A 26206-nucleotide genomic window follows, 5' to 3' on the forward strand; every position below is an offset into this window, starting at 1 on the left:
CAGACATAAAATCTTATTTCAGAAAAGGGCAAGGATGGGGGAGGTGTCCTTCCTAACTGCATGGGAAGATATGCTGTTGTGACTTGCTCATCCTGTGACAAACAGCAGCTGTCAGGAATTTGACACATTTACCACTAACCCATCATTTCTTTCCCACAACTGCAGGCCTCTTCTTGCTCAAAGAAAATACAGGACTGTTAGAAAAACCTGTAGTCACTACAGGCAGACACTAGAGGGGCTCACCATCCTGTATGTCAGAACAAGTCGAGCCTCTGCACGTGAAAGAACTCTAGGAAAAAGTGTGGATACACACACCAAAACAGAAGCACAGACACAGCTCCATAAACGCGTACTATTTTCAGAGCTGCATAATATACTTTCAAGCAGCCAAAGCCCTAAAATTATTACACAGAAAAACCACATGACTATTCATCCATTTCTCATGGGAGGGAAACATGCAAAGAACATACATAATGGAGTTACCCACAAAAAATAAACAGAAGAACAAACCCCAAACACAAAAGTCCACCAAACCAAAAAAAGAGGTATTTGAGGGCAAGTAACTCAGCTTCCATTTGCCGACAGGTACTCAATTTCTAGCATCACCATGAACAGAACACTTAACCTATAGTGAAGTCCATTTCCCACTAGCGTTTAAGTAAAATGTTGTACCCTTTTAATTTTAAGAGGGTATTAATCTGGGAGTGGCAAAAAGCCAAGCTATGAGAAAAAACAACCCTATCCTAGTTGGTACAAATATTAACTGCAAACAAATTAATACTGTCAGCATTAACTAACAGATAATTCTTCCAAAGGTACATCTTCCTCACTACTTTTTGCTATCAAGAACATAAAGTTTATACCTCGTTAGCGCCTGCTACTAATTTCTTCAAGCCCCAGCCATCTGCTGCCCAGCGATCTGCTACTTCTTTTTCTGAACATATAATGAAGTTATCAAAGTAGATATCAGATGTCATAGACCAGAGTTCTAAACCAATAGCGCTGACAGCAGTCATCTTGAATGGGTGACTATCTTCAAAATAGTCTGGGTTTGGTATTTTCCGAGGGCTCCAGATTCCCTTTAATGGAAAAAGGAAAAGAAAAAGGCAAACAAAAAATAAAGAAAAAAATTATTACTTATACGTCACTAAAAGCCAATAAACTCAAACAAATTTTAAAACAATTGGAACTTCCTGACTATTTTAAATACACTATTTAAGAAGACAAGCAATTGAGTTTAACTTACATAAAACCAGAACTGGAAGTAGCCCATAGAATTTTGGTAGCTGGAGCTCAATTTTCTGTTTAGGGCAAATCTCTTAAAATCAATGGTTTGTCCACAGAAGGTTACAGTAATAACTGACTGTACACAGTATCTCCATTCTTGCTGGTACTGGCAATTCCAAACACACTCTTTTTAAGTTTCCTAGAGTAACTCTAGGAAACAAATTTCCTAATACTGAAGGGGAAACACGATATTAGCATTACTTCTTCCTCTAGTCTCTCCTTCTACTGACATGCAGCTTTGGGTTTTGTTCATCAATATAGCATATACATTTCTGTAAGGTCACTGCTTAATGTTTTGTGATCAGTGATGGGATCTTCTGAGGTAAGCATCTATTGTCTGGTGGCCCAAGACTGCAGGGGAACTACACCCCATGGTCCATATGGTCCCTTCCAGTATGTGTGTGTATAAACTGACAGTTACGGTAACCAGAAGCGTTAGGGAAAATTTTACAGAAGGAAAATTCAGCTTTATTATACCTATGCAAATTAGATTCAAATTTTGTTTGCAAATGTGCTTAGGTTCTTAAACTCACAGAAATCAGATTCAAGTACTCTCCAGACATAATTAATACAAAGTAACATCCTTAATATCAAACTGATTACCTTGTATCTGTAGGCAGAAGGGGAATTTAATTATTGATGCTTCCACTAAAATTAACTAGTAAATTAATCTGCTTACTGAAAAGTTCCATTTTTTAAAATATGTTTAGACTTAAAACCTCAACAAAAAAAGATTGATATTCCACTAAAAAACATGATCCGAATACAATTTATACAAAACATAGTAAGTGATATGAGTGCAAATCATGCCAAAAATTACTTTTAGCAGAGAAATTGTTTTAATATGGGAAGCATTTATATTTTCCAATGTACTTAAATAATACAAAAAAGCTCAAAATGTTTAGTGAGGGTATTCACGTTCTAAAATATAATACTACATATATTTATTACTTTGAATTGCCTGCTCTGTTGAACTCCTTGAACTCCGTACCTTTTAACAAAGACTATTTCTATTACCTGATAGTTCGGATTATCTATCAAAGGTGCTTTCCATTTTCCTTTATAGTTTGGGTTATTCTTCATGGGACGCACCCACAGGCCACAACCAGGTGCAGCCTCACACTTCGGATTAGGGATCTGAGGGGCTTCCCACTCCCCATCCATTTCTTCATCCCTGCATAAAAGACAAGAAGTTACAAACAGCTGATTTGAGATTGGGCTGGTCTGAACACTAGCAGTCAGTTTGAAGTTAGGGTCCATACACATTTTGCTTTAATAATCTCAAAATTTTGACCAGCTCACAGAACTTTAGCTAACACTAGCAAATTTTTATTTTTTATTTTTTTTTTAGGACTGCTATACCCCCAAAAATATTCTGGTTTTTGTTTATGTTATCTTCAAAAAACAAAAGGCAATAAACATGTTCATTTTTCTCTAAAAGCAGCCCTCCAAAACAAATGCACATTCCAACTTACTCCCTCAAAAGACAATGAGATTTGGATTGACTTCTGATCCACAATTCTATTTGCCACAGACAATAGACAGGCTTATCTACAAGACATGTTAACAACCTGCACTTACTGAACCAAGCTCTTACCAGTCCTTTGGTTTTTCCGCATTAGGGTCTGGAACATACTGTGGTTCATCATCAAGCCATCCCTCAGGCTTTACAGCATCAGGATCTTCTATTTTGGAAGGCTCGTCTTCATCCCTTCAATTACAGACTTATGTTAGAAAGTACAGCAGCTGTATTTTGAATCAGCACCTGAAATACAGCACCTGACTTTGAATGAATGTTCTGTTCAGAGGACTGTAACTGACCTGAAAGGCGTGATTTTCAAAGGCACAAGAGAATTAGACACAGTGATCACGAGAATTAGACATCCAATTATGTTTATAAATATCTGAGTTATATTTACTTTGTTTCAAAGTACTACTTAGCCCAGAAATTGCTGCCATTAACCGGCAAGTATCAGTTGGATCTTACCATTAGGCTTTTCCTTCCTCTTCCCAAGCTGCCATATGAACCATAGTTCACACAGAAGGAAGCAGAAATCACTGAATGTAAATTAAGACTACATGGTGAAGAAAAACCCCAATGACCCTCTTCCTAATCTCTCAGGTATAGTAATCTTAGCTATTAATTGCAACCACAGAGGGTAGAAATTGAGCAAAATGCACATTTTTTATTTCCTTAAAAGATGACCAGATTCTTGTACCAACCTCGGTTATGTTTCTGAATTTTAGTGCTTCTAGTAGTTGCTATTAGCAAAAAGGACAAGTGAAACCAAACTAACCCTTTAGATAAAGAAATTGCAAGTAAGATGTACTGTACAGATAAAAATGTTCTCCTTACCAGTCATCTGGTTTGACAGCATTCGGATCAGGTATTTTTGGTCTCTCATCCCAGTCATCAGGCTTCTTATCACTAGGATCGTCTATTTCTTTGTGAGGGTTTACTGGAGGAACCATATCCTCAAGAAGACTTCCTTTACTGACAACCAGTTGGTCAATTAAAATTTCAAAGGTATCATCTGGTTTTAGCACTAAAATGAATAAATTAATATAAAGCAGTAATGGAAGCATTCATTTTACAATTGTCTTTAAACAAAACCTATGTAATAAGCACAAACTTAGACAAACTACAGCAAACGGAATCCTCACTAGTCACTGAAGTACTGGATCTGAACACAAAACATTAGAATTGCTACTGTGGAGAAGTATGACAAGAATTAGGCCTCTCTAAATGAAACTTCTTGCACATCCAAGCACATCGTAAGAGATTTTTCAAAAACCTACCACTTGACCAAAATTCTGCTTCATTTTGAATTACGGTTTCACACCGGAAACACAGGAAGCATGGAAACACAGGAGTTGCATCAGTAACACAGCTAAAGGATCAAAATATTTTCTCTCAGATTCAAATCTGACAGCCATTTCCCTCAAGTGCAGATTATGAATACAGAAAATTCTTTCCAAATGCTTTGGTATTTTACAAGTGTAACTGAGAAGCCATGGTCATAGAACTGTGCTATGACAAACTCAGTAACAGACACTCTATCCACATCCATTTCTAATCAGCGAGCACATTTTATGTTCAAGCGTCCATTCAATGAACTATTAAAGTAAATACTATTCCACTTTCATGACGGTTTTATAAAGATAGATGACAAAAACCAGAGTAACAGTCTTAGAATGACTGTTTGATAACAGCTAATTAAGCTCCTTGCAGCCTAGAAGTTTTCAACAGTATTAAAATACCCATAAATGAAAAAGTTAAGCCCCTGTATCACTTCAGATACAATGCAAAGAACTGATTTTTAAACTTCTGTTATCAGTCACATAAAGCATTAGAATCACACAGCTCTATGGAGTCTATTTGAAAAATGCGATCTGGAGTTTAAGTATCTTTAGGCATAATTTCTAATGAGCAGCCCAAATACAGGAACACATGCACTCCTTTACCACAAGAACAGTTTCTGTTTCACTTATTCCCATGATCTAAAAGTGAAAGCTTATGGTGGCACACTACAGTAATCTATTAAAAAAAAAAAAAGAAAAAAGTTACTTTTCCCATGGCACAGCAGTTGAACATGCCTTCTATTATTATTCCATGGAAGTTCAAAAGTACTGAAAAAAGTGCTGAAAAAAGAACTAAGAAATTAAACTTTCATCTCTGCTATACTGTTTGTTGGCACAGAAAGAAATGTCACATGAATTAAAACTAGCTTATATTGATTCATCTTCAGAGAATATGGTAACATCTGCTCATACACACTGCTGCAGATACAGGTGTGAGAACTCTTAACAAGTGGAGGAGAGTGGCATGTGGCATGCTGCAGATGTAACTGAATTCCTGTGAACTCTGATGCCTTCCTGGAACATTGGACAGCTCTGTGTCTTTCAATATCTTTAACAAAAGTATTTTTATCATAAGTACTGAAAATATTAATTCTTCACACTAAAGGCTGGCCAGGACCGGTATTCTTTCCTGTAGCTGAATATTAAACAGCAGCATTCAAAAGTCACTCGTATGTCCTGCAGTTAAGCCCAGTCATTATGTCATTTAAACCCAGCCATTAAACCATTTAAGCCCAAATCAGTAAGCAACCACCCCTCAGAATTAACAAACTACCACAAACAAAAAAAAAAAAAAAATCAGACTCAAATACAAAGCTTCAGGGGACTCAGACATGGTTTTAATCTCTCCTTTACAATTTAAACTTGTAAGAATTAAACAAATACCAAGAGTATACAGATGTGTCTTCTTGTCCAAATAAAATTTCTTTAGGTCTACTTCAGGACGTTTCGCATGTTTTTCATCATATTCTCCAGTTTTAGGATTCTTATGTCTGAAGATAAAGTGTAGTTTGTAATCTTCTCCACATTTATCTGGTCCAAACATAATAGTATAAGGTGTTTTGTCAAAAAAGTATTCCTGTAGAAGCAAGAAAGCTGAGCATGTGTTATACTGTATAGTTTATGAAGTTATACTGTACGTTTTATGAAGCAATTTTAGATACTTCATTCCCTTGATGTTATGGCATAAGGCATAGTTGCCTTTTCCTAAAAGGTAACTGAAAACTGGTAGCGTAAACCATGAGGAGAATTGAACAGTCCTCTCACGTTGCTGGGTGCTCTCTGTTCTCAGGGAATGGAGTAACTGTAGAGATCACTTAAGGCTCTGAAAAGAGGATTATTTAGACCTTACCCTTAACGTTAAGTAGAGATGACTGTCACAAATCAACACCTCCAGGTATCTATATTTTTCTACAAACAAACTAAAAGATGGAAGGGAACTTGTTATTGTTCTTCATAACAATTTTATTTTTCAATAAACCCCAGAAATAATATTGTTCAGTATTTTATTACTCTTCTTGCTCTACATTAAATAACAGCAACAGTAATATACAACCCTGAAAATGTCAGATACAGTGATTCTCCTTCAGAGTATGCTGCATTAAACTGGGTTTTTTTTCCAACTACCTGTATGATTTTTGTACTTGGAATGCACAGTAACATGGTGCCTTATATCAAGCAATTGCCTGAAGAAGACCACTTGATTTCTGTAAGCTTTCTTCTTGAAAGATATTTTAATTAATACGTTTATGTCAGAATATAAGTCCATACTCTTTAAGCTTTTTGAATGCAAAGTAAAACTTTTTCACTTTATGCACTACAGAAGTGCATGTATTTTAAGTTTGATCCCTTTTACAGTCAACAGTCTAAGGAAAATGTCAATGATAAGAATTAACAACTATCTAATAGCAGTATGCATATATACAGTATTGAGACATGTCTGATTTCAAAGTCCAAAAAACAAAACCACAAAGAAAACCAAACAAAAAATGAGAGAGAACAGTGGTTCTTTAAAGTTACCTCATCACAAAGCAAGTGAAATTCCAAAACCAGTACAGGATGAATTGCAAGCAGGCCATAAACAGGCAAATTTTGCATTTGCCATCTTCTGGTTTACCTTGTAGTAAGATGATATAAAACTTACAACTTCAGTTTTACTATCATTTACATGTCTTTCTATTATGAAAGATGTCATGCTTCTACTTCCTACAGTTTGTACTTTTAGTACTTACCTGTTAGTACTCAAGTTATTTGAGCATAAAAAACCCCCCACACTGGCATATAAATTTTAGGGAAAAGGAAGAGCACTAGGAAGTTGCATTACTGGTTTTATTAATACAGCCTGGAAACGCTTACAAGCAACTTCTTACATATGTTGTCATCTTGTAGACTATTGCGAAAACAGGTATTATCCCTTATTATCTCATGAAGAGTACCACTGTTAAGTGGCTCTTCCTGACGGCTGATTTGCAGTCAAGTCATAGAATCATAGAATAGTTAGGGTTGGAAAAGACCTCAAGATCATCTAGTTCCAACCCCCCTGCCATAGGCAGGGAACACCTCACACTAAACCATCCCACCCAAGGCTTCATCCAACCTGGCCTTGAACACCGCCAGGGATGGAGCACTCACAACCTCCCTGGGCAAGCCATTCCAGTGTCTCACCACCCTAACAGGAAAGAATTTCCTCCGTATATCCAATTTAAGCTTCCCCTGTTTAAGTTTTAACCTGTTACCCCTTGTCCTGTCAATACAGTCCCTGATGAAGAGTCCCTCCCCAGCATCCCTATAGGCCCCCTTCAGGTACTGGAAGGCTGCTATGAGGTCTCCACACAGCCTTCTCTTCTCCAGGCTGAACAGCCCCAACTTCCTCAGCCTGTCTTCATATGGGAGCTGCTCCAGTCCCCTGATCATCCTCATGGCCCTCCTCTGCACTTGTTCCAGCAGTTCCATGTCCTTTTTATGTTGAGGACACCAGAACTGCACACAATACTCCAGGTGAGGTCTCACAAGAGCAGAGTAGAGGGGCAGGATCACCTCCTTCGACCTGCTGGTCACACTCCTTTTGATGCAGCCCAGGATACGGTTGGCTTTCTGGGCTGCGAGCGCACACTGAAGCAGGCTCATGTTCATTTTCTCATTGACCAGCACCCCCAAGTCCTTCTCTGCAGGGCTGCTCTGAATCTCTTTGCCCAGTCTGTAGCTGTGCCTGGGATTGCTCCGACCCAGGTGTAGGACCTTGCACTTGTCGCGGTTGAACTTCATAAGGCTGGCATCAGCCCACCTCACAAGCGTGTCAAGGTCCCTCTGGATGGCATCCCTTCCCTCCAGCATATCAACCGGACCACACAGCTTGGTGTCATCGGCAAACTTGCTGAGGGTGCACTCAATGCCACTGTCCATGTCAGCGACGAAGATGTTTAACAAGACCGGTCCCAACACCGATCCCTGAGGGACACCACTCGTTACTGGTCTCCAGCCAGACATCGAGCCATTGACCACAACTCTTTGTGTGTGGCCGTCCAGCCAGTTCTTTATCCACTGAGTGGTCCATCCATCAAATTGATATCTCTCCAATTTAGAGAGAAGGATGTCGTGTGGGACAGTGTCAAACGCTTTGCACAAGTCCAGGTAGATGACATCAACTGCTTTACCCTTATCCATCAATTCTGTAGTCCCATCATAGAAGGCCACCAAATGGGTCAGGCAGGATTTCCCCTCAGTGAAGCCATGCTGGCTGTCACCAAGCACCTTGTTGTTTTTCATGTGCCTTAGCATGTTGTCCAGGAGAATGTGCTCCAAGATTTTACCAGGCACAGAGGTGAGACTGACTGGTCTGTAATTCCCCGGCTCTTCCATTTTCCCCTTCTTGAAAATGGGGGTTATATTTCCCTTTTTCCAGTCGTCGGGAACTTCACCTGACTGCCGTGATTTTTCAAATACGATGGCCAGTGGCTTAGCAACTTCATTCACCAGCTCCTTCAGGACCCGTGGATGGATTCCATCAGGTCCCACGGACTTGTGCGCGTTCAGATTTTGAAGATGGTCTCGAACCAGATCCTCTCCTACAGTGGGCCCAAGGTCTTCATTCTCACAGCCCCTGCATCTACTTTCTAAGAACTGGGTGGTGCAGTCAGAGCCCTTGCCAGTCAAGACTGAGGCAAAGAAGTCATTCAGAACCTCAGCCTTTTCCAAATCCTGTGTAGCCAGTTCTCCCGAAAGCTTCCTCAGGGGGCCTATTTTGTCCCTAGTCTGTTTTTTGTTTGCTACGTACCTGTAGAATCCCTTCCTATTAGCCTTAACATCCCTGGCTAGGTTTAATTCTAACTGGGCCTTAGCCTTCCTAACCTGGTCCCTAGCTTCCCGGACAACATCCCTGTACTCTACCCAGGCCGCCTGTCCTTGCTTCCATATGCTGTCAACAAAAAATCTATGTTGCACAAGCTCCTAGGTCACAATCCACTGCCAGTTCTCTATGTTACCCTCCATCACAGGCTAGACAGCTTAAATTGACACCCCAGTGCAGTGGCAGAAATACTGAAGTGGAAACAACCAGTGCCAGAACCAAGACTTGGCTAGAAAAAGCAGTATTTTAAACACTGGCATGGTAATGAAGAGTTCTGCAGACAAGTTTGGAAAGGGCAGGCAAGTCCATGTCAATGTATTAAGGGAAAAAAACAATAATGGTCCAGCAGACTAAAGCACTTACTAGTTTTTCACACCTGATCATTCAGGCCTTTTCCCGGGAACAGAGATTCCCCATCCCTTTCAGTTACGAAATCCAAGCCGTGACCCCTTTCTAAGATGCTATGTTGTGTACCATGCAGTAAAAGGTGTTTCACAAATTGCAAGTTCAGATTCTACAGCTTCTATTATTGCAGAAAGTCAGATTAAACAGCCACAAGAGACCTTTGTCCTGGATACAAGACATCACTTGTGCAGAACTAAGAGTACGTTAATCACAGCAAACTCTTTATTCTAGCCTTCTGAAATCCACATTTTGAAGTTTCTTGTGAGAATACAGATCTTAAGAACTTAAAGTAAGTTTTAGACTAAGTTACATTAAAATAAATGGAAACTATAACAAGAATAACATCAAATATTCCACCAGTAAAAAATGCACAATTCAAAATATTTTGTGTGTATACAGTAGATTATATGTGTATCATTACCTTGGCCAATCTTCCATTTAAACATTTGGGAAGCTTTTAAGAATTTAGGATGCATTAAGAATTAATTTCTTACTGACATTTCACAAACACAATTATGCATTTCTCAAACGAACAACCGATAGTGAATGTTAAGTATGAGGACATACCAGATTCAAGTCATTGCTGCTGGAAAGAAGTTTAATATATGCACCACCACAGTCAATGCCATCTTGAAAATTCACTTCATATCTGGGCAAGTTAAGAAAAACAACAAAACATTCTAAGTATCAGACAAATATAAATTAACATCTAATCTGCAGTTCTAACTATGAATACATTAAGACTGTATTAGTCACTATAGTCAAAACACTTCTATGTGACCAAAAGGTCTTAATTGCCATGTGAGCTAATACAGCAGCAATGTCCATCAAAAAAATGCCACAGTAGCAACTGCTACAGTAGGTATCACCAGTAAGGAGAGTTTCAAGGCAGTATCAACCAACATGCAAACATCAAAGTGAAGTAAAAATGGGCAAGAGTTCTACAAAGCTTGTGTCACCTCTGAAACTGACGAGATGACACACAGAATTTACCCAGAGGGGTTATCTGGATGTATCTGTAAATACAAGAAAGCAAGTCTGAATATCAGAAAAAAGCAGTCATATTGCCATGGTGCTCACAATCACTAATACTGCTATAACATGTTCAAGATTCTAGTTGCTTTTATGGAGCTAGACAAGTATTCTGTAAATGGAAAACCACTGTCCTCAAACTCCATACGATTGAGATCCTAGAGCAAAACTGAAAATTAGTTAGCTTTTTCAGCAATCTTGTAAATATTAATTTTTTTCCAGAAATATTTCAAGAGTTTAATTATATCTTCTTATTCAATTATTAAATTGTCCATACTTACAGTTCTGACAGCTATGGATAGGATAAGGCAATGCTATGTGTAAGTCAGTATTATTTTTTTTTTTTTTTTACAGACACTCAAACTATCTTCTTGATGCAAAAATTTTAATATTAAATCTTAAGCAAAAATAAAATCTGAGGGATTACTTACTGAACAATCAAAGGTTTATCATCAAAAACAAATTCTTTTGTTAGCATAGTTGATATCGCATGATGCTTTGCGACTGATTTTAACACTAATCCTCTGTCTCCAGCCACTGTGTTTTCTTTCAGCTCTTCTACTTCCCATTTTCCTATCACACACACAAACACAGAATCTTTGAAAAAAATGTAGGCTGAAGTAAAGAAATCACAGCCCCACTGAAAGCAAATAAAGACGAATTGCTAAAGTATGGAAAAAATCTTGACATCTGATGTCAAAGAAGTTAAACAATAATAATCCAATCCAATACCGGTAATCCTGCTGTGGATATAAAACCTTACTCAAGTCCAGCTTACATTTCCCAAACTGCTGTACAGCACTCAAACTGTGTTCCCCTCCCCCAGTTAAAAAAAAAAAAAAAAAATCACGGCATACAAATTTGCTGCTCCTATTTTTCTATCAAATCAATAACAGAATGTTTTAACCAGAACTTTTTAATAATTAGAAACTACTAGAATCCCAGCTCCACAGTTGAAGGATAAAAATAAAACCTGTGTCATGCCAAAGATCCATCTAACCCACTGTTCTGGCTCAAACAGCAAGGAGGAGAGAAAGCTTAGGGAAAAACAGAGCAAGTAGTTTTAACTACAATAAGTGATAAGCTTTTTCTTTTTTCTTTACCCCAAGTAGCTCTTTCTACAGCAGTAGAACTCCTAGTATCATAACTGTTACAGCCAAGAAAATTATCAAAATCTCAGTTTGATGTGTAAAACAGAATTTTTCAACTCAAAGGAAAAAAAAAAAAGCCATGGACTCCAAAGTAGGAAAGAACTACATCCTTACCATAATCCACCATAAAACAACAAAATGGAACAGAAAAATGTACACACTTAACATTAAACATATTTACACCACAAAATTTCATTAAGTTTATTGCACAAACCTGTAGCGTGTGTAAACTTAAACTGGATTTCTGTTTAATTGCAAGTATTTCTGGTAAGTGCTAAATCTAAAACCATCTCTTCTATACCAATTTACACACCAAAACCCTAAAAAGTTATGTTTGCTTACTACTTTCTACTAATATTGACTTAATTTAACAGAAGAGCAGTGTCAAATACTTTTCTTCTGCAGCAGAAACTCTTCCTGTTCTCCCTACTTTATAGAATCACAGAATGGTTTGCACTGGAAGGAACCTTAAAGATCAGCTAGTTCCAACCCCCTCTGCCACAGGCAAGGACATCTTCCTTGAACGGGTAGGTACACTTTCTCTTGAATTAAATAAATTCATATGGCAAAATTATTGCCATTGATCACACATCTGTTAGTTTAAAACCGTATTAAAACAGGTATTTCTAGGCTAGGAATTTGTAAGTGCAAACCCCAATGATAAAATCCACCAAAACAACTTTTTAATTATTGCTTTACAGATTTGTTTTAGACTACTGTGAGAAAAAACTGTACCAGAATTACTGGAGAACCCTATATGCAAGCACAGGCATTCTGAAAAAGTATTTTAAAGGAAAACATCATTCGGTTTAACACTTTTGTTTCAGAGGCTAGACCTGGAGACTGGGCTGGAATAAAATTAATTTTCTTCAAGTTTAAACTATGACAGAGACCAACCCATGTATCAGTAGTAGACACAGCAACACAGAACATGCTGCTTTTAGAAGTGTGTTTAGCAACCAAAATTGAAATGGTACATCTTTCTAACATGATTTCAGAGAAGATAGTTCTCAAGAAGAGCTATTCACAATCAATACTTAATATTCAGATGCAAGAGGGTATTTTATTATCATTCATTGCAATAGATTGTTGGGATGACAAAAACAGAAAATTATCTTCACACTAAGTGACCCAATGAGCAAAATTTCACATCTCTGCTTCAGGGTAACAGTCATTATACAAACTTTTTCCAAAGTTTTCAAAGAAAAGTTCAGTATAAGAGGTAGCTGCTTCTCAAAGAGCAACAGGACATCAGAAACTATACAGTGGAAATGAACATTAAAACATTTACCATCATATTTAGAAATGTTTTCATCTGTGTCTTCTTTCTTGGTTTTAGACAACACCCACCTAAAACAAAAAGCGTAGTAGTCATTGAACTACATAGGCAAAGCTGTTTTATTTAACAAGCACAGGAAAACCAGCTTTTGCTTCTAGGCTGTGAATATGAGGAAATGATTTTGCCAGTCAGCATCATGGAACTTTGTGTAGTTCAAAGAACACGAAAAGAAAAATTAAAATAGATTAGTCTAATACAGCATTTCAAAATGCTTCCTAAGGTTATAATTGATTATACAATTATAGCACTAAAGTAATTCAATTATTCTGAATAAGCTTCAATTTTATATACAAGGTAAGTTTGGCAAAATGTAAGAATTTTGCATAAGCATATAATGTCAAAAATACATGGAAAATAGCAAGGTTCAAGTGTAACATCTCCAGTACCATAAGGAAAAAAAATAATCACCCAAAGAAACTTTAACACTACCCGACAGTAACAGTACACATGCATAGCAAGGGACAAAAGGCAGAGGTAAAAGTGCTCAAATGACAAACGCAATCATGCACTGAACACATTCTAAGTGTATTGCACACAGGGCACCCCAACAGGGCAAACCAACTCCTGATCTCCTTGAGACTATGAGCAAGGCGAACTCAGCTTATCAAATTGAGGTCATGAAAAAATACTCACATTTCACACATAAGACAAAGTGTTAATTTGGAAAAGGAAAGAAAAAATAGTAGAAAGAAAGAAAGCGCAATCCACTCCCATCTGGCCGTACAACGGTTCTATCCCGAGCCATGTACAGGAATATCTTAAGCCAACAGTGTCACTGAACTATTCATTGTATCAACTACAATACTACATTTTTGTTACTAACTCCACAAAGAACTATCCTCATTCATTCTGAACCATCCTCTGCACGGATTATTTCAGGGATGAATAACTTTCCTGCTCAAATTTCAGTCAGATTTGTTTTTCCAGAGATGCTAGAAAAGCTTGACAATATAAATGGCAAACTAGATCCTTGGTCTACCAGGGGAAAGACCAACAAGGAAATAAAACATCTCTACAAGTCACACAGAAGATTCTCAAGATTCATTCTCAAAAAAAGCTATTCTATTCTGGTGATTTACCTAGTCATCTTATACGCACTTTTTCCCAAATTTTAGGGAAGAAAGGCAACACACTGCTTACTTTCTCATGCAGCTTAGTTCCATAGTTGTTATCCTTATGTAAATCATGTACAGCTAGGCCAAAAAATACCTCCCAAGCATTGTAGCAAAAGCTTTGAAATTTAGCAGGAAGACAAACTCGTCTTTTAACAGGTCTCATGAAGCTAGCAATTGGAGTGAATGACATTTTTCAAGTATCCCCGTAAGTTTTTGCACTTGTTAACCAATGTCTGCACAAAACCCAGCAACATATCTGAAATGTTAACTATCGGGCTTAACATTATGCTGTATTTGTAGCAAGCATTAGCAGCCTTCCCAATTGTAGCCCCTGTAAAAATTAATTTTTATAGAGATACTAGCAGAAAAATGAATACAAAGTAAGTCCTCCCACTATATGTTAAAGTGTTCAAAGTTTAAAATTTGAAGGCATAAGCTTACCCAGCCAATACTCCATCAAAGGTTTCTGTAAAATACACTTCCCCAGTTGGCTTTGGAGTCCGGTACACAACCTAAAACACACATACAGGAGCATACTCTAACATAAACTACAATTGTTAAGTTGAAATACACTACCAGACCTCTAGAAGTAGTTCCACCCAAACAGATCACCAGATTTTGCTCATTATAAGTACCTAACAGCAAAAAACACCTTTTCCCACCCCTCTCATTTTCACAGTTTGGGTGCATCCCTCTAACAGTGAGCAGTTTCCCATCTGTGAATTTTAAAAATTGCTTCCTAAAAACCTCATAACTAAAATACTGCTACACATCTTATGTGTAACAAAACCCCAGGAAATTTACCAAATTTACTGAGCTTGCACCAATTCTCTGCTTCCTCCCTCTTTCTAGAAATGTTTTCCATTCTTCTGGTTTCCTGTCTACTTGGCACATTATAGTTGAGCTACACAGTAAAAAGTTGAAAAAATGATTTATGAATATTGCCCACATCTACTGCAAAGTAGAGCATAACAAGCCAGGTTTTCTGGGAACAAAGACAGTGTCAAAATGTAGCTGATGAAATCAAGAACTAGTCTAAAGTCAAAAAAATGTAAGACTAAGATACTTTCTGCTGTCTTCTCTAACAATGGCATGTTAGAAGTTACAACAAAAAGGTTTTGCATCTAGACTGAAGCACAGACTAGGAAAACCTTCTTCATGACTTTGCATCATAGGCAGGAGATGCGATTTTATACTTCGGCATAGCAGGATCATTTGTTAAGCTTGTCCTACGTGTCACATAAAGCAACTGAAAAGGACTGGTGGGTTTGACACCCACTCAGTTGTTAACTGCGTGTTAACTTGCTCTTTTTTAAATACATTTGTCCACCAATTTCTCTAGTAGTTATAATTATGTATCTTATAATTAAACAAGCTTTAACTAAAGACTTCAGTCATCTTACCTCTAAGGAAGATTTATCTCCATCAACATCAGCTTCTTGAGACTGCTTGTCAAAATCCTCTACTTCAACACTGGAATCCAGAGTTTCTTTGTTTTCAGTTTCTGCAGTAACTGAGCCAATTATCAGGACACCCAAGCACAGCCAATCCCACTGGAGGTACATCCTGGTTATCTGAAAGTTTTAATTTTTTAAATTTCAATTTAAAGTTTTAAATTTCATTGCAAGGATATTATCAATGCCATTGGAATTTTACCCTGGATTTTATCTGTAGGAGAAAAACATACTATAATAAGAAGTACAGATCATAGAGTCACAGAATCAACACAGTTGGAAAAGACCTTTAAGATCACCAAGTCCAGCTGTCAACTGATATAATAAAGTATTATCACTATAGCATTTTAGTAAAGCACTGTATCTTGAGTGGAAAAATTTCTTACTAGACAGCCCTGACTCAGACTCTATTCCCCCTCCTGTTGTCCCTACAGTAGTGTTTGTAGTCTGTTCCCCTACCTCACCAGGCCACAAATCTAGCAAGAATGTGACTGCAGTATATATACGTTTTTAAGAATGAAGACTGCTTTTATTGGGGTTTTTTTTTTTATTCCTTAACAATCTAAACAAGTAATCAAAGTGAATCAGTCTCTACAGCGTAGCAAAAAGTAACATCCCTTTCATTAAGGAAAACGAAACTGATAGTTTGGATCTCCTGTGCCCATCCCTTGATCTTACTTTTGTTTCATGGCAAAACCAGCTATCAGCAGGATTTGGATTATTTTCCTCCCTTTCTCAAAGACTTCTTCCACTGTATTGCCCCACACGATCATGTCATACTATATTGCAGGTATTCTGGAGCTTGCCCCTGTTCCAGTGCAGTCTGGATCAGTCCATGGCAGATGGCAGGGCTGTTTCCACCCCAGAGCAGTCGGTTCCAAGTGTACTGGACACCCCTTCAAGTAAAAGCGAACTGTGGCTTGCACTCTGCTGCTAAAGTAATTGAGAAAAATGCATTGGCAATATCAAACGTGGCATACCACTTGGCTGCCTTTGACTCCAGTTCATACTGAAGTTCTAGCATGTCTGGTACAGCAGCACTCAATGGCTGTGTGACTTCATTCAGGCCACGATAGTCTACTGTTGGTGTCCACTCTCCATTAGACTTTTGCACTAGCCATATGGGGCTATTAAAGGTGAGCAGGTCCTGCTGATCACTCCTTGGCTCTCCAGTCTGCAGATCAGCCTATGCATGGGAATCAGGGAGTCTCGGTTGGTGTGATATTGCCGCTGGTGCACTGTTGTGGTTGCAACTGGCGCTTGCTGTTCTTCGACCTTTAGCAACCCCACAACAGAAGGATCCTCTGAGAGACCAGGCGAGGTGGACAGCTGCTCAATTTCCTCAGTCTCCAAAGTAGCAATACCAAAAACCCATCCATACCCTTTTCTGTCTTTGAAATACCCTCTCCTGAGGTAGTCTATGCCAAGGATGCATGGAGCCTTTGGACCAGTCACAATAGGGTGCTCTTGCCACTCCTTCTCAGTTAGGCCGACTGCAGCCTTCAGTACAGTCAACTCTTGGGGTCCTCCTGTCACTCCACAAATACAAATGGGTTCCACCCCTTGATGGCTTGATTGCATCAGGGTACACTGTACACCGGTATCTACTAGAGCCTTATACTTCTGTGGGACTGATGTGCCAGGCCATCTGATCCACAGCCCAGTAAACCTGAATGTCCCTCACTTCCAGCTGGCTGGAGGTAGGGCCCCTCTAATAGTGATCATAAGATTCTGCACTTACTTCTTGTACAAAGGTATTAGAATTCCTTTTCATAGGAGTCTGAGTAAATTCCAGCTCTTCCAAAACATCTGGGAAACTGCACACCAAAGACTGGAGCAGCAACTTTCCCAGGAGAAAATTTTCCTCCATTCACCATTGTTTTTACTTGCAATTCAGATTCCTGTTCCTCCAGAACTGATGTAGGTTTTCCATCCCACTTTCTCATGTCTTCTCCATGATCCCACAGGTAAAACCATAAGGTGCCTCATAGTGAGCAGCTATTATATCTTCCCTCTTGAGCAACAGGGATCCTTCTGTTAAGAGTCGAGATGCGGGTCTGTACACGTGGGGCACTGGATATATCATCTCTCAATTGCTGGAACTCCTGGGACAGTTTTTCCACAGCTGAAATGATGGAAGAGGTGAGACTGTCTTCAAACTCCCAGAGCTGACAACTCACTTCATCCACTGTTGGTGCTGCTGCTTCCCTCCGAATCACTGTGGCCAAAATTATACTCTGTAAATTTCTGCCACATTGGTCGTGTACACTCAACTTCACCTGTATCTATGGGTGGCTTTTTAGCATCCAAGTTATGCTAAATCTTCTCTAGAATAGCTAACTCCCTCAGGAACTGAAGGCCTCTATTGTGGTCCACTTTCCTTGGTAGTGCATATATATATTTATATAGTGTGTATATATATATATACACACACACATATATAAATCATCTTCCTTTAGCGATACCTTTCCTTCACAGCTGACAAGAGCTGCCTCCAGAGGCTGAGGACTCATTTCTCTTTCGCCATCGCTTTGTCAGGTTCCCCTTCCCTTGCAAGTGATCCCAGCTGCTTGGATTCCTTACCCTCTAGTTTGTGACTGCTGGCCCTTTTGTCCCAGCATAGCAGCATTCAGGTGATGATGTGCTCGCCTGGACAACAGCTGAAATCTTTTCACATATACCACAGTTCAGTCAAGGATTGAGATCAAGAAGTTGCCTCCTGTTCTGCCTCACCCTCTGTTTCTGGTAAGGGTTCCTCTAGTTCTGGTAATGGCCCTTCTTCATCTTCCTTCACTGAAGGAGTTGGCTTTTGTTTCCATTTCCTCTTCCATATAGGGGCAACCAACACCAACACAGGTTGGTTCTCTGGTTAAGTTATATCACCCATTGCCAGGGTCTATCTGGTGGTTGTTCTGTTTGTTGGGGTTTGAATAGTTGCAGTACTGATCACAGGAATTAACCACAGTGCTGAAGTTTGAATAGCCACTGTACTTGCCACTGGGTTTGAGTGGCTGCAGTGCTTGTTATGGAGATTAAAATAACTGTGGTGCCTGTTGCTGGAGTTGGAGTAGCCACAGCACTTGCGGAAACTGAAGGGGCTCCAATGCTTGTCAACAGGGTTTGAGTAGTCATATTGCTTACCACTGGGATTTGAGTAGCTATAGTGCATGTCACAGTGGTTGAAGTAGCCAAAATCCTTGTCACTGGAGTCTCTTTTTCTCCTTTGAGCTGCAGTGCTTCTCATGTGGGTTGAAGTAGCCACATGCATCTGTTTAACCCTAAGCAAGATCCAAACCATACTCAACAATTCAAACCATACTCAACAATTGATTCCTAGCAATAGGGCCAGGCTGGTTTCAGCATCCTAGGAATGCTAAGAATTCTCAAAATTCTCGAATGTTGCTGTGAATAGCCTAGTGGGAGATTTGTAGGGGAATTTCTCCTCCACTGGTTGGTTCTCCCAGGAGAAAAAGCAAGAGGTATGATTATTAATAGCCTCTGTTACATGGCTCACACAGTATAGAGGTGACAGCAATATACCAGATCAGTTTCATGACCAGCAGCTCTATTGTATCACAAGCCACTGCTAGAAAGTACAACAAAATGAGAACCTTAGCCCAGGCCCCAAAGCTGATAAACACCAAAACAGGGAATGCATACTGCAAGCAAGATATATATAACAGAACTCTAAGACCAAACACAACAACTCTGAAAGCAAATTAAATCAACACTGTGACCCGCAGACTATTAAACCAAGACAATGAAAGTTTATAACGAATTTATTTTGACATACTGGTCAGATCTGTCATTAGCTCAGTCCTTCGTGCCCCGTGTTGGGCACGAAAAAGAACGGTCATGGTTTAGAATCAGATAGTAACTCAGAACCATGCAGCCGCTCATTCACACTCCCTCTTTCTCTCCCTCCCTGGGCAGGATGTGGAGGAGAATTGAAAGGATGTAAACCCCACAGGTTGCGATAAGAACAGTTTAAAAAATAAAGTAAAATATATTGATAATAGAATACCAACAACAATAATAATGATGAAAATAGGAAACAACAAGAGAAAAAAATGAAAGCTCAAAAAACACAAGTGATGCACAATAGAATTGCTCACCACCTGCTGACTGATACCCAACCCAACTTGAGCAGCAATTGGTTCCTTCCCACTAACTCCCCCCACGTTATGATACTGGGCCTTATGTGCTGTGGTATAGAATATCCCTTTGGCTAGTTTGGGTCAGGTGACCTGTCTCTGCTTCCTCCCAGCTTCTTGTGCCCCTCCTCACAGGCAGAGAACAAGAGACTGGAAAGTCTTTGATCAGTGTAAGCACTACAGAGCAACTATAAACATCCGTGTGTTACCCGCACTGTTTTCAGACTGAAGGCAAAACACAGGACTGCACCAGCAACTAAGAAGAAAAATAACTCTGCCCTTACCAAAACCAGGACACCACTGCACTGGTATTCCTCCTTGGCTTTTACTAATTTCTAGCCACAGTAAGTTTAAAAAGAAAGACAAATACTGATATTTACTTTGCTATCGTAAGAAATTTCCAAACCCTGCATTACTTTTAGCCGCTACTAATCACACTAAATATTCTGCTGCTGAGGTGCTTTCCGGGCCTGAGAAAGCAGTCACCCTCTTAGTTATGTCATCGCTCTTTAGTGACTTAAGTGTTTACCACTTCAACCCTAAATATCCCAGCAATTCAAGATACCACCTTATACTGGAAGGCAAGAGTCTGACTGACTTCATCAGATTTGCTAAGCAATTCAAACATTTTACTTTGCTGTGTGTTTGGCTTGAGTATGGCAAGTCTATGGTTCCTGCTTTTTCTCAGTTATTAACGCAGAAATTAATCTCAAAAGCTACTTGCAAATTTTACTAGGTTTTTTGTATTTTACTTTTTAGATAAAACCTATGGATACTGTTAATTCATAGACTTCCTTGGCCAATTCAAGAACTTAAAATAATCTTGCCCTGAAGATATAAAGTCATTCAATTTATCGTACATGAACATCCCATCTTACAGTGTGCTTTTGAGCAACTTTGTCTGAGGGCATCACGCTTTACCACTCCCTTTCCCTTGTTCTTAATCAGGGCAAACAGTTGACAAATTTCATATCGATACCTTTTGGGACTCTTTAGCTCTTAGCTAAAGTGGCATATATAAATCAGGTATTAGACTTGCTTTTTTAGCATAAAACTTGCCTACCCCTTAGTTTAGCTAGCTTGTCATGCAGATAGTCTCTTCCTATTCTCCTAAAGCAAATGAAGAGATACACACAATACACCTGTAAAGTATTGAGAAAGACAGATTTAAGATTCAAAACGCCTTTCCCAGTAATTTTGCAGCAATTAACCCTATCCACTTGTTCCATACATAGACTAGCAAGACACCAGACTAACACGATTTCATACAGTTCCCCTTCCTAAACTCCTGATGCTTTCAGTTTATTCACAACCAAGTCTTATCACTACTCCCTGATCCTAGCGTAGGACATTCCTGATTTCACTCAGTCTTCAATGATATCTCTTTCTTTTGCTTCAAGAAGAGATGGCACACTTTTAACATAATCCTAGAAACACTGACATACATTATCAAGAACAATTACAGTTATCACTCACTTGCCAGGCAAAGATGGTTTTAAACAAGACCATTATATCTTCCACTTTTGTGAACTCTGCCAGTGCTACAGTCTTCAAGCATAAAATGAATCTTTCAACTACGCCAAAGAGTTTCTGGTCTCAAAACACAATGTCAGGCTTGACACTTATTTGTCTCTATAACCTACTGAACTTTCCTAATTAACACATGAAGGCCTATGAAGAAAACCTTATTTTTTTCTCAAGGTGATCACAAAAACAAGCCAAAAGGATCCCCACTGTTAAAAGTTCTTTGGCAAAACAAAACAAGTTATCCCAGTCTATGGCCCTCACACAAACACAAACCATGCTTACTAGCAGTCTTAGCTTCAGCACCAAAGGCTCATATCTTCTAAAACATCTTTCAGGGAGCTGCAGCAAACAGACAACTGCAAAACCATACAACTGGGCACTAGTTTCAATTGGGAATGCAATATAGCTATAGAACAAGCCATAAGAGAACTGTCTAGCTATTCTTCAGAGTGAAAAGTTGTAATCACATGAGCCATAGAAATTTATCCAATAATAATGACACCTCTAAAATGGGATTCCCTGTCATTCCTTTTGGGATGGGTAGCATATATTCAGCTTTCTCTACACATATAGACAATCCTATCAATATATATAACTTTAAGCCTGCAATTTTAACCTTAATGTTTGCATAGCTTGGTCGCTTTTTACCATGGGAGCATGGGTAACTACAGCACATTTGCACTGAGCCAGCAGTACTGCTATAAAGCAGGCTCTTGAGACCAGCCACACTGCTGCAACATCACATAATATTGCAACTAAAGTAAGAAGCCACTGTGTTTAGTGGCTCCTTAGTATTTAGGAAAGACAAGAAGCATAAACTGAAAGAGTATTCTGACTGGATATTAGAAATCACCCCCCACACAGTGAGGGCAGGCAAGCAGTGGTACAGACACACACAGTCTCAGTCCTTGGGGTTTTCCCAAGACTGACCAGACAAAGCCCTGAACAGCCTGAACCAGCCTCAAGGCTGACCCTGCTGTGAACAGCAGGTCAGAGCAGATACCTTCTGGGGTCCAGTTCCACCTGAACAATTTAATTTCTACAGATGGGTGCATAGTGCAAGTATGGCAACCTTCAGACTTCTGCACCACAGTCTTTGCATGCCATGAAATTAATGGCATTGATATTCCATTTCATGCAGAACCAAACAGTGGTCAAGATCTTTTAGATTATTGCTAACTTTTCCATGTACTTTGAAAATGGCCATGCCTTCCTCATCAAACTCCGAGTTTTGCATTCTCAAGTAGAAAAGGTGTAATAAGACTGCCATTAACAGCCTTTCATCACTCAGAGGTCCAAAACTTCTGCATCCAGCACCAACACATGGGCATTTCCTAGGGCTCAGCATCAATTCCATCCAGGGCCAATAGAAAGTATTTCTTTCCCCAACCCATTCTTCCACCCATAGCCACATGCTGACTTATTCCTCTCACACACAGCTGCACTGACATCAGCTAACCAAAGACAACATCCAGGTGAAGCCGCTCCATGAAAAAGTGCCCTGGAGTTAGAATCACAGAAAGGTCTGAGTTGAAAGGGACCTTAAAGCTCCAAACCCCCTTGCCATAGGTAGGGACACCCTCCACTAGAGTAGGTTGCTCCAAGACCCAGCCAACCTGGCCTTGAACACTGCCATGGTTCTTAAACAAATCTTTATTATTCCTTTGTTTTGTATGAGAATTCCACTTTTTTTTTTTTGCCAAAGCATTAATAACATTAAACTGGAATGAACACAATTATCAAGCCGCAGTGCCAAACTCATGAGTGCCTTGTCAAGCTATTTTGTTACTACAGTTAGTTTGAGCAAAGCCTCCAGTAACATGTTATTTTTCAATTAATCAAACAAACCAACCACCCCCCTTAAGTCAAGTGGCCACTCGGCATTCAGGCAGCACCCAAGACGAGCTCCATTCCCACGTTTTACCCAGAGACGACTCGCTGGAAGCCCAGGAAGGAGGACCACAGGCTGCAGGCAGGGGTGGCGCTCCCCTCACGAAGCGGTTCCCCTTATGTCCGGCGCCCGGCATCGAACCCAGGGCCCCACCGGGCGGGCGGGGGGGTGGGATCCGCCACAGCTCAGGCAGGCGCTCCAGTCCTCGCGCCGCGGGCAGCCTAACGGCTGTAACGGCCGGCGCGCGAGGAACGCCTCCTGCCCCCCCCCCCGCTCCTTGCCACACGCAGCGGCCCGCTGAGACCGCCCTCACACCTGCCGGGCGGCGGAGGGAGGCAGGACACCCTGCACCCACAACGCGGGCCTGGGCTGCCGTTTCTCCCACTCCTCCCCCGGTTATTCAGTGCCCGCCCAAGACCGACAGCCAGCCCCCCCCGCCGCGGCAGGCCCGGCCCGGCCCTCCCCACAGCGACGGCGGGTTACCGGCAGTAAAACACGCTCCACGCCACACGGCCCGAGCGCCACCGCTTTCCCCAAGGCATCACCGGTGGCGCATGCGCGCCAGCGCTCCGGGGGCTCCCGGGGATGCGGGCGCCCTGCAGCAGGTGCTGCCGCTCGCTCCGCCCCGCCCCGCCCCAGCCAATCAGAGGGCGGCAGGCGCTGAGTCTCCCAATCTGCGCCCGAACCGCTACAGCGCGGCGAGCGTGGGCGGGGACGGCGGGCCAATCGAGGAGGCGCTCCCTGCTGCGTGCGCCAATCCGGGCTCCGCCCGCGGCTGCCTGCCTCACCGCACGTGGTGCCCGAGCCAATCGCGCGGCAGCACCTTCCCAGGCTGCATCTGGGCGTCATAGCGGCGACGGCGTTAGGCGCCCGGCTCCGGCCCGGGGTCTGGGCGCGTTGTTCAGGCGGGGAAGGCCGCGTTCTTCCCGAGGCCAAGGCCCTGCGTCCCCTCGACGAGTTACCAGGAGAGACTGCAGGCACACGTACATTGAGTTTGATGTGTATCTGCGCGTGCTCCACTGCTGTCATGGCCGGACTCCACACTGAGCCCGTAGCTGTGATACGCGGGTTGACTCCACAACTCGTTAAAGTTGTAAAGTAGGTATGCTTTATTCAGCGCTGAGGTGCATGGGGATAGCTCCTCCAAAGCATGCACACCCAGGGTCATTTTTCCTTTACATTTATTCCCTTAAGGCATACATATGCATTAGATTAATGATACGCCTATACATATTCAGTATCTATCCCCGCTTCGTATTATAATGAGCTAGAAGGTCCTTTGCACCTGCGCAGTGCCCCCTTCTGGTCTTCCAGAGTCTTCCTCTTCTTAAACTTTTCACCTTTTAATCTTCATGCATGGCCTTAGGGTTTGGTCGGTATCCCAGCCCTAAACCATCTGCTTCTCCCCCTTATCAATAGACTCAGGCATCCGCTTTCCCTTGCCAATAGTTGCTTATCAGTAGAACCAGACCTCTGCTTCTCCCCTTATCAGTAGTTTGTGCCTCTGTTCTGCTTAGTAGGCATGATAGGTGTTTACAACAACCAATACTTTTGTTTAAGCAAGTGAATTCCTCTAACCCCCTTGTATATTGGTTAACCCTCTGCATCAGCTGCAGTGCATGAAGGTGTGGGCAGGTTCAGTGCAGAACATTATTAAATGGAAAAGCCCCAGTAGCAACTTGCTTATAGCGTGGAATGGAAGCCACACATCATCTGTAACAGTTCCTTGCCAAACAGAGGGTGTTAGGAAGAAGCCCAGATAATTCTCTTGTGTGTGGTGATTGTTGCTATTAACATCCAAAAGTATGTAAGAAATTCCACTCTTGCTGTTGGGGCAAGTCCAGAGGAGGCCACAGAGATGATCAGAGGGCTGGAGCACCTCTGCTGTGGAGACAGGCTGAGAGAGCTGGGCTTGTTCAGCCTGAAGTGGAGAAGGTTCCAGGGAGACCTTAGAGCAGCTTCCGGTGCCTAAAGGGGCCAGGAAGAAATCTGGGGAGGGGCTTTTGACAAGGGTCTGTAAGGACAGGACAAAGCGGAATGGCTTTAAACTGGCAGAGGGGAGATTTAGATTAGATATAAGGAAGAAGTTCTTCCCTTTGAGGGTGGTGAGGCACTGGCACAGGTTGCCCAGAGACGCTGTGGCTGCCCCATCCCTGGCAGTGTTCAAGGCCAGGTTGGACACAGGGGGCTGGAGCAACCTGGTCTAGTGGAAGGTGTCCCTGCCCATGGCAGGGGGCTGGAACTGGATGAGCTTTAAGGTCCCTTCCAACCCAAACCATTCTGTGATTCTGTGAAAATCCTCACTGAACAGCCGGGAAGAAGGTCTGAACACCCCATCCAATGGATGCACGCTGCGCTCGGGACAGCTCCTGGTTCCCAACTGCTGCTGCTCAGGCCGTTTCTAAGGACTTCTAAGAGTCCGCTGCGCACCTGCCTTCGAGCCCTCTAAGACCCACTGCAGTTTGCATTTCCTGGTCACCTGAAAAATGTTTAATATAAACCCAATCTCCTGATTTAAAAGGATGGATAGGTTAATCCAAGCCTCTTGCCCTGGTTCCCAGTACTCTTTATTTATCTCTTCCAATTGTTTTCCTAAGGTTATAAAAAACTGTCAGAGACAGCCTTCTCCTACTTCTTGAATATCTTCCCCTTTAAACTGGGATTGATAGGGTCTCCCATATAGAATCTCAGATGGGCTAATTCCTTCCTTTGTCCAAGGCTTTGTTCTGATTCTTAGTAAGGCCAATGGTAACACCTGATACCAGTACATATTTGTCTCTTGAAAGATTGTACTGATTTGTTTGTTTAGATGATTCATTTTTTCTACTTGTTCACTGGCCTGAGGTCTATATGGAACATGTAATTGCCAATCAGTTTCCAATTTCCTGTTGATTTCTTGCACTGAAATATGAGCCTTGGTCAGAAGAGATAACCACTGGTACCCCAAAACGAGGGTCTTTCTTGTAAAACATAGCAATCATATATTACACAAAAACTTGAACGCGACCCTGACAACAAAATACATACAGAACAGCGTCTTTTGGTGCAGCTACGTGCCCCGCTGACCAAGACCTGCCCTCAACACACACACACACAAGGGATCCCACAAGCACACTCCACACAGCTACAATACTTGAAACACAAAC

At 41.1% G+C, this 26206-nt stretch overlaps 1 protein-coding gene and 1 long non-coding RNA gene across 9 annotated transcripts in view; one reads left to right on the top strand and one right to left on the bottom strand.

Annotated features, from left to right (window-relative positions):
- Positions 1-23724, bottom strand: part of CLGN (calmegin) — a 28188-nt gene extending 4464 nt beyond the window's left edge. For 2 of the 7 annotated variants that reach the window (XM_065687595.1, XM_065687589.1), the window contains exons 1-12: positions 23544-23628; positions 15438-15608; positions 14476-14546; positions 12872-12930; positions 10861-11002; positions 10357-10413; positions 9965-10046; positions 5533-5725; positions 3644-3833; positions 2885-2998; positions 2305-2461; positions 864-1079 (exon numbers count right to left, since the gene is read on the bottom strand). In XM_065687595.1, coding sequence (XP_065543667.1) covers positions 864-1079; positions 2305-2461; positions 2885-2998; positions 3644-3833; positions 5533-5725; positions 9965-10046; positions 10357-10413; positions 10861-11002; positions 12872-12930; positions 14476-14546; positions 15438-15599 — 1443 coding nt within the window. In that variant the 5' untranslated portion in view covers positions 15600-15608; positions 23544-23628. Of the gene's footprint in view, positions 1-863; positions 1080-2304; positions 2462-2884; positions 2999-3643; positions 3834-5532; positions 5726-9964; positions 10047-10356; positions 10414-10860; positions 11003-12871; positions 12931-14475; positions 14547-15437; positions 15609-16166; positions 17323-23093; positions 23438-23543 lie in introns of those variants that run through there. The other 5 variants (XM_065687612.1, XM_065687575.1, XM_065687580.1 and 2 more) reach the window with 5 other exon arrangements.
- Positions 23725-23875: 151 nt separating this feature from the next.
- LOC136018435 (uncharacterized) overlaps positions 23876-26206 on the top strand; it is a 31021-nt gene continuing 28690 nt past the window's right edge. For both annotated transcript variants that reach the window (XR_010614411.1, XR_010614412.1), the window contains exon 1: positions 23876-24158. This is a non-coding gene — a long non-coding RNA (uncharacterized LOC136018435). The remainder of the gene's footprint in view (positions 24159-26206) is intronic.

The sequence above is a fragment of the Lathamus discolor genome, chromosome 1, assembly GCF_037157495.1.
Source record: "Lathamus discolor isolate bLatDis1 chromosome 1, bLatDis1.hap1, whole genome shotgun sequence".
Taxonomy (NCBI): Eukaryota; Metazoa; Chordata; class Aves; order Psittaciformes; family Psittacidae; genus Lathamus; species Lathamus discolor.